At 42.7% G+C, this 16,895-nt stretch overlaps 1 protein-coding gene across 1 annotated transcript in view; it reads right to left on the bottom strand.

Annotated features, from left to right (window-relative positions):
- Window positions 1–16,895, bottom strand: part of rnaseh1 (ribonuclease H1) — a 24,408-nt gene that overhangs the window by 433 nt on the left and 7,080 nt on the right. Inside the window, exons 3-7 of the mRNA XM_037685234.1 lie at window positions 15,754–15,933; window positions 12,300–12,399; window positions 12,154–12,208; window positions 11,989–12,073; window positions 11,781–11,905 (exon numbers count right to left, since the gene is read on the bottom strand). Of these exons, the coding sequence (XP_037541162.1) occupies window positions 11,781–11,905; window positions 11,989–12,073; window positions 12,154–12,208; window positions 12,300–12,399; window positions 15,754–15,933 (545 nt within the window). The remainder of the gene's footprint in view (window positions 1–11,780; window positions 11,906–11,988; window positions 12,074–12,153; window positions 12,209–12,299; window positions 12,400–15,753; window positions 15,934–16,895) is intronic.

Raw genomic sequence — 16,895 nt, 5'->3', positions numbered from 1 at the left:
ATGGTTCTGAATGTTCTGATGGTTCTGAATGTTCTCATGGTTCTGATGGTTCTGAATGTTCTGATGGTTCTGAATGTTCTCATGGTTCTGAAAGTTCTGATGGTTCTGAATGTTCTCATGGTTCTGAGTGTTCTCAGAGTTCTGAATGTTCTCATGGTTCTGATTCATTTGTGCTCAGCTGTAAAACCTCCAGCTGTGTCAGTTCAATGTATTTATTTAGCACCAAGTCACAAGAGAAGTCGTCTCAGGGAACTGAAGCACTCTCCTCCAGGCTCGACTACTGCAACTCCCTGTTTACTGGAATACCCGGCAAAAACCTTCAGAAGCTTCAATATATTCAAAACAGTGCAGCCAGGATTTTATAGGGAGCTCGTAAATTTGAACATATTACACCCATTCTCCATAACCTCCACTGGCTTCCTGTCACCTACAGAATTCAGTAAAAAATTGCTCTCATCATCATCAGTGTTTATACGGAAATTCACCAGATTATCTGAAGGACCTTCTTGCTCCATATTCATCCACCCGGTCCCTACGATCACAGAACAGTAATTTCCTCCACCTTCTACAAACTAAATTAAGAACCATGGGAGATCAGGCATTCTGTGTGGCTGCCCCCCACCTCTGGAACTCCCTCCCTGAATATCTGAGAGCTCCACAATCATTGACTGACTTTAAAAAGACTTAAAGACTTTTCTTTTTAAGCAGGCCTATTCTGCCTCCACATGATTGTATCATTGATTTTAGTTGATTTTATCATTGATTTTATCACTGAATTTAGTTGATTTTATCATTGATTTTATCACTGAATTTAGTTGATTTTATCATTGATTTTAGTTGATTTTTATCACTGAATTTGGTTGATTTTATCATTGATTTTAGTTGATTTTATCACTGAATTTAGTTGATTTTATCATTGATTTTAGTTGCACTCTTTAGCACTTTGCGATTTTTGTTAATGAAAAGTGTGTTACAAATTAAATTCACTATTATTATTATTATTATTCACTCTGTTCCTCCGAGCAGAAATCAGAAGACCGGCAACAGACTGAACATAAATAAGATCTGGAGCAGAAACTGGGGTTCTGATCCCTGATATTTAAACTTACGGCGAGTGAACGCTGGCGCATCCTGGCTGCCGCTGCTCGTCATGCTGTTTTGCTTTTTTCTTGTTTCTGTTTTATTCAGTCCTTCCTGCCTTTTCCACTACACCAAGTCTCTGATCCGTCTCAATATCAGCCATGCGGTTCATTAGGATTTACCTGCTGCCTGCTCTGCTTTGGACTCTCCAGCTGCTCATCCACCAACACCCAGCGTCTGGCCTTCTCCATTACTCAGCGGTCGAGCTCCTTCGCCTTCATTTCCTACCAGCCTTGCCACCTGTACTCCCTTTTCAGAACATTGCCTTTCATCCTCGTTGGAGATACATTCACAGTGGCTCCCGCCGTAGACTCCACGCTGACAAGTCTAACCCCATAAACTCCATCTGATCTGACTCTCACCATTCTACACGTCACAATACTCGGGCTGCTAACAGTAGTAACATGTTAGCTAGCCTAGCTCGGTCGGCTAATGCTTCGGTCGCTACAAACTCCTCCTCTGTAAACTTTGGCCTTCTGAACGTTCACTCTCTCACAGGCAAAGGTCAGCTTATTCAAGACCTAATATCCGACCGTAAGCTAGATTTTATTTGTCTAACAGAAACGTGGCAACAACAAAATGACTTTTTCCACCTGAATGAATCTACCCCACCGGGGTTTGTTTACATCGCCAAATCCCACGAGTCCGGCCGCGAAGGAGGTCTTGCGATAATTCACCGCGAGAACTGGAAGGTCACGCCGATTCACACCTACCTCTCCCTCCTTTGAGCACACTGTGTGTGTCTACTCTCCGGCCCTACCCCCACCATTATTGCCACTTTCTACCGTCCGCCCAAAATCAACAACTCTTTTATAAATTACTTTGCTGCTCTAATTGCCCATCTCTCAGCTCTTTCACCCAACATTATTCTGCTTGGAGACTTCAACATTCATATGGATGAAGACAACAACCCCCTCACCAGAGACTTCACATCTTGCCTCGACAGCTGTGGCTTCCAGCAGTTCATTACCTTCCCTACCCCGGAAGACCTTGTCACATTCTACAATAACAGCCTCACCAACATCCTTAACTCTGTCGCTCCTCTGAAAACCCGGTCTGTCTCCTTCTCCAACTCTGCACCCTGGTTCACTCCAGAACTCCGTTCTCTGAAATCCAAAGGTCGGAGGTTGGAGCGACTCTATAAGAAATCCGGTCTCTCAATTCACAAGGAACTCTATGCAAACCACGTCATCCAGTATAAGGACAGTATTTCTCAAGCCAAATCCAGCTACTTCTCTGACATCATCAGTTCCATTGTTGGCAATTCAAAGACTTTGTTCTCTCTCCTTAACCGTTCAATCTCATCTCCTAACTCATTACCCTCTCACATGGTTTCCACAGAATTTTGCAACTCTCTGATGTCTTATTTCAATGGAAAGATTATTTCAATTCATAAACATCTTGGACCTAATGCCGCCCCCAGCATCTATGTTGAACTCCCCCCTCCCTCCCCTTCTCTGTCTTCTCCCTCCCCTCAGCTGATGACATTGCTGACATTATCAGCAAGTCTAAGTCCTCATCCTGTCAGCTCGATCCATTTCCCACAGTTCTCGTTAAATCCCGTCTCTGCTCCCCATCATCACTAACATCATCCACTCCTCCCTAACCTCTGGCATTGTTCCCACAGCTTTCAAATCTGTTGCCATCACCCCCATCATCAAGAAACCAGGTCTTGACTTTACCAACTTCAGTAATCTTCGTCCGATCTCTAATTTGCCCTTTATTTCAAAAGTTCTTGAAAAAGCCGTTGCTAGTCAACTTCACTCTCACCTATCCAACAATAACATTTATGAAGAGTTTAAATCTGGTTTTCGCCCCCACCATAGCACCAAAACAGCTCTAATAAAAATAACTAAATGACCTTCTTCTTGCTGCTGACTCTGCTCTTCTGTCTATCCTCATTTTACTGGATCTAAGTTCTGCCTTCGACACAATCTGTCATTCTATCCTCCTCAACAGACTAACCTCCATTGGCATCTCAGGTACTCCGTTAGACTGGCTCAAATCTTTTACTGCACTCAATTCATTCAGCTTAAATTCTTTCGTTCCCAGTCTTCCCCCGTCTCCACGGGTGTTCCCCAAGGCTCTGTCCTCGGACTCCTCCTCTTCATCATTTACCTCCTTCCTCTAGGTCACATCTTCCATAAATTTGGTGTCCATTTCCACTGTTATGCTGATGACACACAGCTCTACATCTCTATATTAACAGTCTCCGTCCTTCTCTCACACCCCGATTTACAGCCATCCTTATGCACAGTCTTGTGACTTCTCGGATTGACTACTGCAACTCCCTTCTTTATGGCCTCCACAACAAATCTCTTCAAAAGCTGCAATTGGTCCAGAACTCAGCTGCCCGTGTCATCACTCAAACCTCCTCTTATAACCACATCACTCCTGTCCTGCAGCAGCTCCACTGGCTCCCGGTTAAATCACGAATCGTCTTCAAAATTCTTCTTCTCACTTTCAAAGCTATCCAGAACCTTGCCCCTCCTTACCTATCTGACCTCCTACACATCTCCATCCCCTCTCGCTCTCTCAGATCCTCCTCTTCACTACACCTCCATGTACCCTCTGCCTGCCTCTCCACCATGGGGAGCAGGGCCTTCACCTGCTCTGCCCCCATCTCTGGAACTCTCTACCCCCTGACTTACGAAACACCACCTCTCTTTCTCTATTCAAGACTGCTCTGAAAACACATCTCTTTAGACTCGCTTATCCTTCACTTCCGGCGAGCTGATGGATGGCAGCTCCCTCCGTCTTCTCTGCAGTCTTTTGTCATCAAATTGACCTGTTTTTTGAACCGGACTAAAGTTGGTCCCCCTTCCAACCGAATTCAGTGTTCAGTGACTCAGAGAGCTGGACAGGACTGTCCAAAAATATATTTTGGTCCAGGACCAGCCGCTCCCACCCCACCGGTCACTCTGAGCGCACCCTGCCGCCCAGGTGACCCCTCAAGCTGGGGAGTCGTCGCACGAAGGTCCGGTGTTTTTTCTCTCTCTCTCTCTGGACCCCAACGTACTTCTCATCTGGACCTTTGTGGTTCTACCTGGTTCCGACAAGAATCGCAGAGTGGTATTTCGCTGTTTTCTGCTGGACAGGCCCTCGTGGTGTCTTCATTGGTGGGGGGGGAGTGTACCTGTGTCCCCCGAACTGGACCAGAACCAAACCGAGGTGGCTGTGGGGGATTTGGTCTTCAACAGAGCCAGTCTCAGTTTCAGTGAGCAGCCCGTTACTTTTAATGAAGGACTGTCCACCTCCGTGGAATCGCTGTGTTCGCCTGGAGGAGATGCTCTGATGCTTTGAAGCGCCGACGGAACCGGACCGGTGCAGAACCTGGCTAGGGACAACTTCAGCCTCTTCACCTCTCGTGCTGTGGAGTGCCGGAGCCAGACTGGAGCAGAACCGGACCGGACTACTGACTACTTCAGCCTCTCCAGTCAGTCTCATCGTTTTTCACCGGGGGTGCCTCTCGTGCTGTCGGGTGTGGAGGTGACGTGCAGAGAAGCGGAGGAGCAGCGTGGAGGAGCAGCATGAAGGAGCAGGGCTGCGTGGTGCTCGAGAGAAGTTCGGAGTTTGCATCGGAGTTGCTGCAGGCCTCCATCCAAACTCACCTGGATAATAATTATTTTTATTACGGATCACGCTGTTGTCCCCTGTTGACCTGAAATGAGCTTGGATCACGCCTTTCATTTCAGGAGGATTGTCTTGCAGCTTGCTTTACTATTTGCTGCAAATTATCCATTTCTGCCTGTTGGTTCTGGACCCAGCTTTTGTTTCCCATGGGAGCATCCATCCATCTTCGCAGGGGGGCCGGAGCCCCCCTCAGCCCAACTCAAACTGCAGTTGGGCCACCTCGTTGGGTTTGTTTACCCATTTGATTGTGACGTTTTATGGTCTGAGACTTTTCTGCACCATTCATATTGTCATTTTTTTCAGTTTTCAGATTATCTGGGGTCACTGAATCTTGTTAATACACTTGAATCTGACCATCATTGAAACTTTCATTGTTTTTGGGTTCTGAATGATCACGTCTTCATTAATGTTTCTCATGGTTCGATTATGGGGGCTAATTGTCACACTGTTAACTCCTGTAATTACACATCAGTCACAAAAAACCCAAGAAAATGTCTGATAATAATGTTGTTACTGCTCTCAGGGATTCAGCCCAACCCTGTACCACCCACTAATTACAGCACACCAAATGACTTTAAGAACGTGTCTGGGCTTCATTTTCTGCATGTAAACGCTCGTAGCCTTCTGAGAAAACTTGAAGCCTTGAAAATTCTGGTCAGTTCTTCTGGGGCAGATATAATCTTCATATCTGAAACCTGGCTCAACAAATCTGTACTGAAAAACGACCTGGTATTCAAAAGATTTAGCATCTACCGCTGTGATCGTCAAAAGGGGGGGGGGGGGGGAGTTGCTGTTTACATCAGATATTCTCTGGTTTCTAGTCTTGTGTCTTCTAAAACATTTCCAAACCAGTTTGAAGCCTTAGCTGTAAACATCACTTGAATGGAGGCCAGATTTTATCTGTAGTTTGTTGTTATCGTTCACCCTCAGCAACACCTGAGGCTCTGTCCTCCCTGATGGAATTTCTTGGTAATTTAAAATTCAAAGAGATCTTTTTGGCAGATTTCAACATTGACTGGGATAAGTTGACCCCCTCTGTGATAAATTCATGGAATGTTGCCTGTCTCTCAATCTAACCAAACTGATCGATTCTCCCACTAGACCAAACAAAAACCGTCCTGAAAAGTCCTCCATCTTAGACCTGTTTCTAACTAATATGCCTCACAAATTCCCTGGTACAGGTGTATTTGCAAATATCTTGAGTGATCATTGTGTGACAGCGGCTTTGAGAGATATTAAACTTCCACCTTCTAAGCCCAGATTAATTCAAAAAAGGGATCTGAAACGTTTTTGTGAACAGTCATTCCTCTGGGATCTGTCTCACTTTGATTGGCATCGTATTCTATTAACTGATGACGTGAACTCCGCTTGGAACTATTTTCATAATAGTTTCATTTATTTTGTGAACAAACATGCTCCTTTTCGTCAGCTCAGAATAAAGGGACGAGACAGCCCCTGGTTTACTCCAGAGCTAGCTGACCTGCTGCACAGGAGAGATCATCTTTGGGTCACAGCGAGAAAATCTGGTTCAGACACTGATTGGTTGAGTTTTCAACAGATGAGGAATAAATGTACAACTGCTGCCAAAGCAGCAAAACACAACTATTTCTTATCTCAGACCTCGAAAAATCTAAATGACCCTAACAGATTCTGGAAAACAATTAAATCTCTCTCAGGCACCCCCCAATCATCTGACCTCCCATCACAACTTCTCGTTAACTCTGTTCCTGTGTCAAATAAGCACGAGATCCTGAACTGTTTCAACAAACATTTTGTTGCTTCTGGTTCTTTATTTGACACAGTTACTAATGGAAGATCAGCCACTTCACTTAATAACCAAACTTCTACAAATCAAATCCCTCCTACAAGTCAATCCTCAGTTAATCACAGCTTCTCTTTTTCTCCATTCTCAGTCAGTGAGGTCAATAAACTATTAAAAGATCTTGATCCTAAAAAATCTGCAGGTCCAGATGAACTTCCACCTTATTTCTTAAGGCTGGCTGCTCATATCATCACAGTCCCTGTGACCCACATCTTCAATCTCTCCATGAGACAAAACTCCATCCAGACACTTGAAAACAGCCTTTGTTCTTCCTTTGCTGAAGAAAGGTGACCCCACCTCACTGAACAACTATGGACCAATCTCTAAACTCTGAATTTTAGCCAAGGTTCTAGAAAAACTGATAAACTCTCAAATCAAAAATGACCTGGACTCATTTAACATCTTACCTCCACATCAATCTGGTTTCAGGAAACAACACAGCACAACCTCTGCTTCACTGAAGGTTCTTAATGACGTTGTTGAAGCACTGGATGCTAAGGATTATTGTGCTGCACTTTTCTTAGACCTGTCTAAAGATTCTGACACTGTGGATCAGAACATCTTGTGTCATAAACTCTCAGAAATCGGTTTCTCAGATCACACCATTGGTTGGTTCTCTAACTATCTTTCAGACCGGAGGCAATGTGTTCAACATAATGGTACTTCCTCCAGTTATTTAACAGTCAACAACGGTGTACCACAAGGCTCAGTCTTAGGACCCACCCTCTTTACAATCAACATAGGTAATGTTAGTAAAAACATCCCTAATGCATCCATACATTTCTATGCTGATGACACAGTTGTTTATTGTCGAGCTAAAACTGTTGATAAGGCTTTCCAGCTTTTAAAATCTGCATTCAACATCATCCAGACAGATTTGTTCCACCTCAAACTTGTCCTAAATGCTGACAAAACCGAAGGGATGCTTTTTTCAAACAGGAAGTTGGTCCCAGCAGTTCTTCCTCTGATTTTATCCTCAAATGGTGTCCCCATTGAGTTTGTTGATTCCTATAAATATTTGGGTATCTTGGTCGACTCACATCTCTCTTTTAAGCTCCATGTGGAAAACTTGGTAAAGAAACTGGAAGTTAAACTGGGTTTCTTTTTCAGAAACAGATCCTGTCTAACTCTGAATGTTGGGAAACACCTTGTATCTGTGACTTTCCTTCCCTCCATTGATTACGGTGACATTATTTACATGAACGCTTCTATAAGAACCCTGCAGATGTTGGATGCTGCAGATGTTGGATGCTGTCTATCATGGTGCACTAAGATTCATAACTGGCTGTAATAATAATAATAATAATAATAATAATAATAATACATTTTATTTCAGGGTGCCTTTCAAAAACCCAAGGTCACCTTACAAAAACAATTAAAATCAGCAATTAATAAAAACAGAATCAACAAATAATTAAAAATAAGTCACAATAAAACAACACTTAAAACAAAGTTAAAACAAAGTTAAAGAGAATATGCCTGTTTAAACAGGTGTGTTTTCAGTTGTGATTTAAAAGAGGGAAGAGAGTCTGTGTTCCTGATGACAGGAGGGAGTTCCAGAGCTGAGGAGCACAGAGACTGAAGCCTCTGTTCCCCGTGGTGACGAGACGGGCAGAAGGAACAATAAAATGAGTGGCAGATGAGGATCTGAGGGAACGGGAAGCAGTGGAGATGTGAAGCAGATCACACAGGTAAGGAGGGGCAAGGTCATGGATGCACTTGAACGTGAGAGTTAAGATTTTAAAATTTATTTTAGCTTCTATGGGCAACCAGTGAAGCTGCTGCAGAACCGGGGTGATGTGTTCTCTGAATGGAGTACAAGTTATGACCCGAGCTGCAGAGTTCTGGAGGAGTTTGAGTTTATGGAGAGTCTTATTCAGGAGACCAAAAAGAAGAGAGTTGCAATAATCAATCCTGGAGGTGATAAGGCTATGGCCAAGGATGGCAGCAGCATGAGGAGTAAGAAAAGGACAAAGTTGGTTGATGTTACGTAAATGGAAGTATGCAGACCGGGTGATAGAGTTAATATGAGATTGAAATGAAAGCGTATTATCAAGTATGACACCCAGACTCTTTACCTGAGGGGAAGGAAGAACATGGGAGTTGTCAATATTGATGGAAAAACTCTGCGATTTGGTTGAAGTGGAGACTGTGCCAACAAGTAAAACTTCTGTTTTCTTACTGTTGAGTTTAAGAAAATTTGAGGAAAACCATGATCTCATTTCCATAAGACAGTCCGATAGGGAGGAAGGTGGAAGAGATGAATTGGGTTTTGAGGAAATGTAGAGCTGGGTGTCATCTGCGTAACAGTGAAAATTGACATTATGTTTTCGGAATATGTGGCCAAGAGGGAGCATATAAATAATAAATAAAAGGGACCCTAATACAGAACCCTGGGGCACACCTGCAGCAACGGGAAACAAACTTGAGGAATGGGTTTTAAATTGAATAAACTGAGTGCAACCTGAAAGATATGAATTAAACCAAGCAAGTGGAGTATGACTGATGCCAATGGCTGTAACTACCATACCCACCACTGCACCCAGTATCCACTGGTTAACTGGTCACCATTAACTTCACACAGACTCTCTCACTGGTACATTTTCATCTTTAAATCACTTCTTGGTCTGCTGCCTTCATACATCTCCTCCTACATGTCTCTGTGCGAGTGCAGCTATAGCGTGTGCTCTCAGGACATTATTACCTGCAGTGTTCCCTAAGTGTAGGGCTGCAACAAAGAATCGATAAAATTGATAAAAATCGATGATTAAAAGCGTTGGCAACGAATTTCATTATCGATTCGTTGTTTTGCGCTATTATGCATCTTTCACGGCGCTGCGGAGCCGTTTTGTTCACCTGCAGTTCATTGTCAACGCTGACTGACTGAATAAAGTTTGAAAAAAAAAAACTCTGCAGCGCGAGTTGAGCAGAGCGAGGGGGGAGGAGGCAGAGTGTTTTCAAAGGAAAATAAGTCAATTTTACAAATGACCAACACAGCAAAAACTGTTTGACCCAAGTCCTCCAAAGAGTGGGAGCTCTTCACAAAGATAAAAACTGAGAAACATGCAGCTTTGAAAAGTGACAACACGACACGGGAGAACCACGGAGATAAACGTAAACATGTCGGAGTCACGAGGAGGAGGAAGGAGCTGCAGCTGATACAACTCATCATGTGTTGCAGGTGAGTCTCTACAATTTAACACTTTGTTCTGTTTCAAGAGAGAAAACGTAACGTCAGTCTCTCTGGTAGATGAAGCTGTTTGTTTGTTTGTTTGTTTGTTTATCTGATTAATGACGGTGATAGAGAACGTGTGTTACTTTTTATTTAATTTAATTGGAACAAGCAGTGTTTAAATGTGATTTATAAATAAATCTAACACAAAGATAATAATTTAATGATTAAACTTCAACTTTTAATTTACTGGCAAAGTCTGAAGACACTGCAGGTATGGCAGGATGAATTGCATTTAAACAGGAATTAAAGTAATTTATTACATCTACTCAAATGTGTGTAATTTTTTTATGTGTGTGTGTTTAATTGCTTTTAGCTACTTTTGCCTGAACCTAACACTGTAAGTGAAACAAGGCATTTCTTGAGTTGCTGTAAATTATACTATAAAACATATTTACTGTCTCATTCCAGAAAACAACAACAACATCCTTCATGATGGACAGACATCATGGACACCACAGCAGCAGCTGTCTTCACTGAAACATCCTGAACATGATCGTCACTGACACGAGGCCTCTGTCCATGGTTGAAGACGAAGGCTTCACTACAATAATCCACACTTTTAATCCAGGTTACAATAATCCACACTTTTAATCCAGGTTACACTCTTCCCTCAAGGACACATTTTACAAAGTAGCTAAATATTGTGCAGGTATAAAGAAACATTTGTATATATTTTTGTGTACATTTATTTTTTAAAGCTATTTGACTAACTTATTTTTTATTATTCAATATTTTACCAACAGAATAGTCAAGTAGCAACCTGTTTTTCTGTGAATTGCTATGTCAGTCAAATGTTAAATTTTGGAATAATGGGGTGGAAATTAAAACATTTTTATTTTTTTTTTGCAGATTCATCGATTAATCGAAAAAATAATCGGTCAATGAATCGATTATTGAAATAATCGTTAGTTGCAGCCCTACATCAGTGAGAACTGAACATGGCAAAAGGACCTTCTCCTACTCCGCTCCTGTTTCCTGGAATATCTTGTAAAAAGATCTGAAGCTCTCGACCTTTGACCTCTCTAACTGTCTTTAAGAATCTGTTGGGACTCCTGGCAGGGACCAATGCTGACATGTTCCTGTTTTTAGTTTCTACATACCATACCATACAATACCACTTTATTTATAAAGCACTTAAAACAGCTACAAGACCAACCAAAGTGCTGTACAGACAGAACAACAGGTAACACACAAAGCAAAATACAAAATGAGGTCAATCAGAATATAGACATAAAAATGATGCAGATAATGACGACAAACCAGTGTGGATCATACAGGATCAAACACAGATCATCAGGTGTTGAAAGCTACTGAATAGTAGTGAGTTTTTAAATGGGACTTGAAAACTGAGAGGGAGGGGGCCAGTCTGACAAGCAGAGGTAACTCGTTCCAAAGTCTTGGTCCTGCTACAGAGAAGGCCCTGTCACCTCTGCGCTTAAGACGAGTTCCTGGAACTGTGAGGAGCAAACAATCGCCTTAGAATCTAGCTGTTCTTATGATGCTTTTCTTTTTTTAGCCATCGTATTTGTAAAAAAAAAAAATCTGTATGCTTTTTATAACTGTTTATTGTTGTTGCTGTTGTCCATTGTTTCATCTTTCTTTGTTAAATCAGGTCTCTCTTGTAAAAGAGTCCTGGAGGCTCAATGGGATTTACCTGTCTAAATAAAGGTTGAATGAAAAATCCTTAACTTTGCTGTATGTATTTTATATTATGTATGTATTTTATATTATGTATGTATTTTATATTTTTAATGTATTTTATATTCTTTATGCATTTTATATTCTTTATGTATTTTATATTTCAATTTATTCCTGTTGATCTTCGCACTGTGCTTGTTGTTTGTTTTGACACGATCTTTCTGATACGTTTCTTACTGTAAAGTGTCCTTGGGTGTCCTGAAAGGCACTTTTTAAATAAAATTATTATTATTATTATATTTTATTATTTACCCAGACCACATCCACTTCTGAGTTCAGTCCATCCAGCTCCACAAAGTCTTCTTTGTTGGTGATGGGACCTCCAGACTTCAGCCTCCATCCATTCAGCTTCCAGTTCTTCACCCAGTTGGTCACTCCTGCAGAACCAGACCCAGAACTTTGGTCACAGTAGAAGTTCTTGTCATTTGGACCCGGCCCCCGAAGGCCTCACAGAACTCACCGTGGATGGTGAACTTGCTGTCGGTGTAAAGAACCAGTTTCTGGATGTTGTTCTGTTTGGCCTGGTCCAGAGCTCTGCAGGCCGCCTGGTTCATAATCAGGAGAAGGTAAACACTTCCTGAAACCATACCTGACCTTCTGCTAAGGCAGAATGGGCGGGGCTTACCTTTATCTCTGCTCTCTGATTGGTCTGTCGACCTTGCAGCCGCTCTGCAACATTTCTGAGCAACAAGCAGCAACACATTGTTTACTCAGTTCAGTCCCAATCATGTGACCAACCGTGCTGAAAAACCCTGAGATGTGGTGACTCACAGAGGGTGGTTGTGACCCCAGAACACTCCGATCCCTGCTCGAGCTCCGATCTGTCCATTAGCTGAGCAGCACCCATCGGTATAAACGACCACAGCATCGCCTGAGGGAAGAGACAGCAGAGTTTACAGATGGTGGTATCTACAGACTGCAGGGCCTCATTATAGGGTTTACAGGTTGTAGGTTCTATAGTTTTTAAGGTGTGCAGATTGTAAGGTTTAGTTTGAAGTGTCTACACACTGTAGGATTTATAACAAGTTTCAGTCAGGTCATCTGGACAGTTTCTTTTTTTGCTAAAATGTTTCACCTTCCATCCAGAAGGCTTCATCAGTCAAGGAAACACACAACACAAAAAGGATTCTTCCCCCAACAGCTTACTACAAAGTGGAACAAACCAGTTATGTTGGTGCTAAGATGGTGTTTCCTAACATTCAGAGTTAGACGGGATCAGTTTCTGAAAAGAAAACCAGTTTAACTTTCAGTTTCTTTACTAGGTTTTCCACGTGAAGCTTAAAAGAGAGATGCGAGCTGACCAAGATACACAAATATTTATAGGAATCAACAAACTCAATGGGGACACCATTTGAGGATAAAATCAGAGGAAGAACTGCTGGGACTGACTTCCATTCATCCATCCATCCATTAACTTTTACCCGCTTCTTCCATTTTGGGTCACGGGGATTGCCGGTGGCCATGTCACCACTTGCTCTTGCCGAGATCGGATGCTTCTCCCTCCCTCTCCGCTTTGCTGCTTTGTCTGTGAAACTGCTTCTGAGCCTCTCTTGCATCTTCCGAACCATAATTATGGACTTGTTTTGATCAGTTGGTCTCTCAACTCAATTTACAACATTTCTTCGAAGAGAAGACAGGCTTTAGGCGAGCCGATTTGCCCTGTTGGCACGTAGCTGGACATCTCATCAACTGGATGACTTGATGATGTGTCTATCTCTGCTGCCATCTGTGGATTTTAAGGACGCATATTTAATTGGATTTATGATAACTGGTTCCTGCTATTTTGGATTCATCTGGTTGCTGGTTTTATCTACAATCAAGGAAGTCGTTGGCAGCAAATTTGGACCTGATCACACTGCTTGCTTTTATGATGGTTTGGTTCGTGTCTCGAGTACCCAGACTCAAATGCTTTGGGCTGAATGGATCAGATCTCAGGGATTTTACTCAGTCACGTTCCATCGGTGTGGCCATGTAGTTTGTACATTTCGGAACCGAGTCGCCCAACACAGACTCAAGGTAATGTCATTAAGTTCTGCCTGTCCCCAAAACAATAGTGTGTTTATCTGAATTTGGTTCCCTTGGCTGGCCTTGAAGGCCATCTTATCTGAATTCGCCTGGAGAAAATGTGATCTAACGCTCACCACCCCTTCCCTGAGGAATTTCCAACTGATAACCAGATGGAACCAGCTGAATAAACTTTGTGGCATCATTTCAGGACTCTAGGATTCTCACAGACGTTATTCTTGGCCATTCCTCGACATACCTCGAGAATGTTTATACCATACCATACCATTTTATTTATAGAGCACTTAAAACAGCTACAAGGCCAACCAAAGTGCTGTACAGACAGAACAACAGGTAACACACAAAGCAAAATACAAAATGAGGTAAATCAGAATATAGACATAAAAACGATGCAGATAATGACGACAAACCAGTGTGGAGCATACAGGATCAAACACAGATCATCTGGTGTTGAAAGCTACTGAATAGTAGTGAGTTTTTAAATGGAACTTGAAAACCGAGAGGGAGGGGGCCTGTCTGACAAGCAGAGGTAACTCGTTCCAAAGTCTTGGTCCTGCTACAGAGAAGGCCCTGTCACCTCTGCGCTTAAGACGAGTTCCTGGAACTGTGAGGAGCAACTGGTCCGCTGACCTCAGGGAGCGTGGTGGGACATACGGTTGTAGCAAATCAGAGAGATGGGGGGGTGAAACTGTTCAGTGATTTGTAGACATTAGGAATGTGCTATATGGCATAAAATTCATATCACAATATGTATTGTGAAGGGTGGCGATAACGATATATATCGCAATATGTTTTTGCATATATGCACTTCAAAGCATCGGAGCGTCTCCTCCAGGCGAACACAGCGACTCCACGGAGGTGGACAGTCCTTTGTTAAAAGTAACAGGCTGCTCACTGAAGCTGAGACCGGCTCTGTTGAAGACGAAGTCCCCCACAGCCAACTCGGTTCAGTTCTGGTCCTATTTGGGGACACAGGTACACTTCCCCCACACCGAATGAAGACACCACAAGGGGCCAGTCCAACAGAAAACCAGCAAAAAAGCCAGCAAAATACCATCCAGTGATTCTTGTCGGAACCAGGCAGAACCACAAGGTCCAGATGAGAAGTTTGTTGGGGTCCAAAGAGAGAGAGAAAAAACACTGGACCTTCGTGCAACGACTCCCGAGCTCAAGGGGTCACCTAGCCGGCAGGGTGCGCTCAGAGTGACCGGTGGGGTGGGAGCGGACGGTCCTGGACCAAAATAAATTTTTTTGGACGGTCCCGTCCGGCTCTCTGAGTCACTGAACACCGAATTCGGTTGGAAGGGGGACCAACTTTAGTCTGGTTCAAAAAAACGGATCAGTTTGATGATAAAAACTGCAGAGAAGCCGGAGGGAGCTGCCGTCCATCAACTCGCCGGAACCGGAAGTCGTTTTTGAGGGTATACAGACTGTAGGATTTACAGTTGGGAGTGTTTCCAGACTGTAGGTTCTACAATTTTTAGCATCTGCAAACTGTATGTTTTACATATTCAGTCCATTTACTCTAAATTGAATCAAATTTGGAGTAAAGCCTCTCCTGATCCCCGATATCATTTTTGTGCAGGTGTCACAAAAAATCTCACCACATTCTTCCATTTTAATTCTCGCCATGCATTTGACCCAGTCCACTGTATTTGACATATTTTTTCCAATTTTCCACAGGTATTTTTACGTTCACTTCTTTTTCCCACTTCTTCTTGATATAATGCGTGTTTTCTTGTTTAGACAGTTGTGTACCATTGTAAAGCTTTGTTAACATTTTAGTGCATGGTTTTCCTTCAAACATTGACAAAAACACATTTATCAATTCAAAACCACTACTAACATGGACCTCGCTCAGATTCTGATTATAATGTCTAATTTACAAGTACCTATAGAAGTCTTCCTTTTCTAGACCAAATTTATTTCTCAGAGTCAAAGCTCTGGAATACCCCCTTGTGGGTAAATGAGAAATAGGTGGATAACCCCTTTGAGACCAATTTTTGAAAACCTACATTGTTCTTGTTGGGTACAAAGTCTGAGTCGTACGCACATCTCATAATTTTATTTGCGTCCTCCAAGATGCATAGTTTAACAGTACCTTGCCATGACCTCTAAAACTCATGAGGCCAAAGGACAGATGTTAAAATGGTTTCTTAAAGCTTTTCTGAGGCAAGTCCGTTTGTTCAGACATACATACCCATGTATGTGAATCCATCTTTGTGTTCTGAGAAAGAATTTCCTTCCAGTTTCACTTGTTTAAGTTGAAGCTCCGCCCCCTCATTTGAGTGACACCTCTTCTTTCCCAGTGGGATGTACTGGAGAGGCTCCAGACCTCGTTTAGGAAGAAGGGAAACATCGGACTCTGCACACTGAGTCACTGATGGGAAACAGAAGGATCAAGCTGCATGAAGTTTAAACAAGTCTATGTTTAATGTGTCTGCAACAAACTGCGTGAAGCGTCGAGTCGTAGCTCAACGGCCACGTTAAAAACAGAACAGATCTCACTGGGAGCCTCGTTATTTTACAAAAATCAAACCAAAGTAGACAAGCTGTGAGCGAAAATCTCAAGTCTCGCTGTTTCTGTAAAAAAATGAACAAGACATCAAAGGACAGATTGTTTACCCAGAATGCACAGCAGCATATTTGGAAAACCGTTACCTGATCCACAGTTTCATAGCTCCACCTGTCAGCACGATGGTGAAGGGTTAATGGTAGGGCTGCTGGCCGGTCATCGATCACTAAAAGATCTGACCTGCCGAACCAGATTTAGTTTGATAAGCGACACTGTCACAATGCACCTTCAACCTCCAGTCTTACTTTATTGAAAAAATACAAACTGGTTTTAACTGGCCATGAGGCGGTGCTCTGAAACATAAAAAGTTTAGACAATTGTTGTTAAAACTACAAAAAAAATCAATAAAATCGGTTTGTCATTCAAGTATTGGCCGACCTCCGATTTACCAACATTAAAGAAATCGGGGCCGATAAATCGTCCGGCCGATTTATCGGTGCACCCTAGTTACTGGTTTGGAGATGTAGTTAAAATGTTCCAGAAAACCACTGAGCTGTTGTTCTGCTGGACCAGGGTCTGGAATCAGTTTTTCACTCACAGCTTTAAGATTTAGCTCGTCGTGGAATCAGTCAGATGTTTTCAAAAAAGTTCATTCTGGTCCTCTGGACATTAAAAAAAAGGTAGAACTGTTTCGTCTCTCATCCTGAGGACTTCCTCAGTCTGAGGTGCTGTTTTCAGCTCAGTCTCTTAAATAGCACCTTCTCAGAGTGGATCAACCAGTTTGCTGCTGACAACCAAAACCAGCTGATCACATGCTCAAGAAGGAC

This window comes from Nematolebias whitei, chromosome 12, assembly GCF_014905685.2.
Source record: "Nematolebias whitei isolate Nwh7 chromosome 12, NemWhi1, whole genome shotgun sequence".
In the NCBI taxonomy this organism is placed as follows: domain Eukaryota; kingdom Metazoa; phylum Chordata; class Actinopteri; order Cyprinodontiformes; family Rivulidae; genus Nematolebias; species Nematolebias whitei.
Note: the sequence above shows the minus strand (reverse complement) of the source record. Positions and strands in the feature narration are given on the sequence as shown.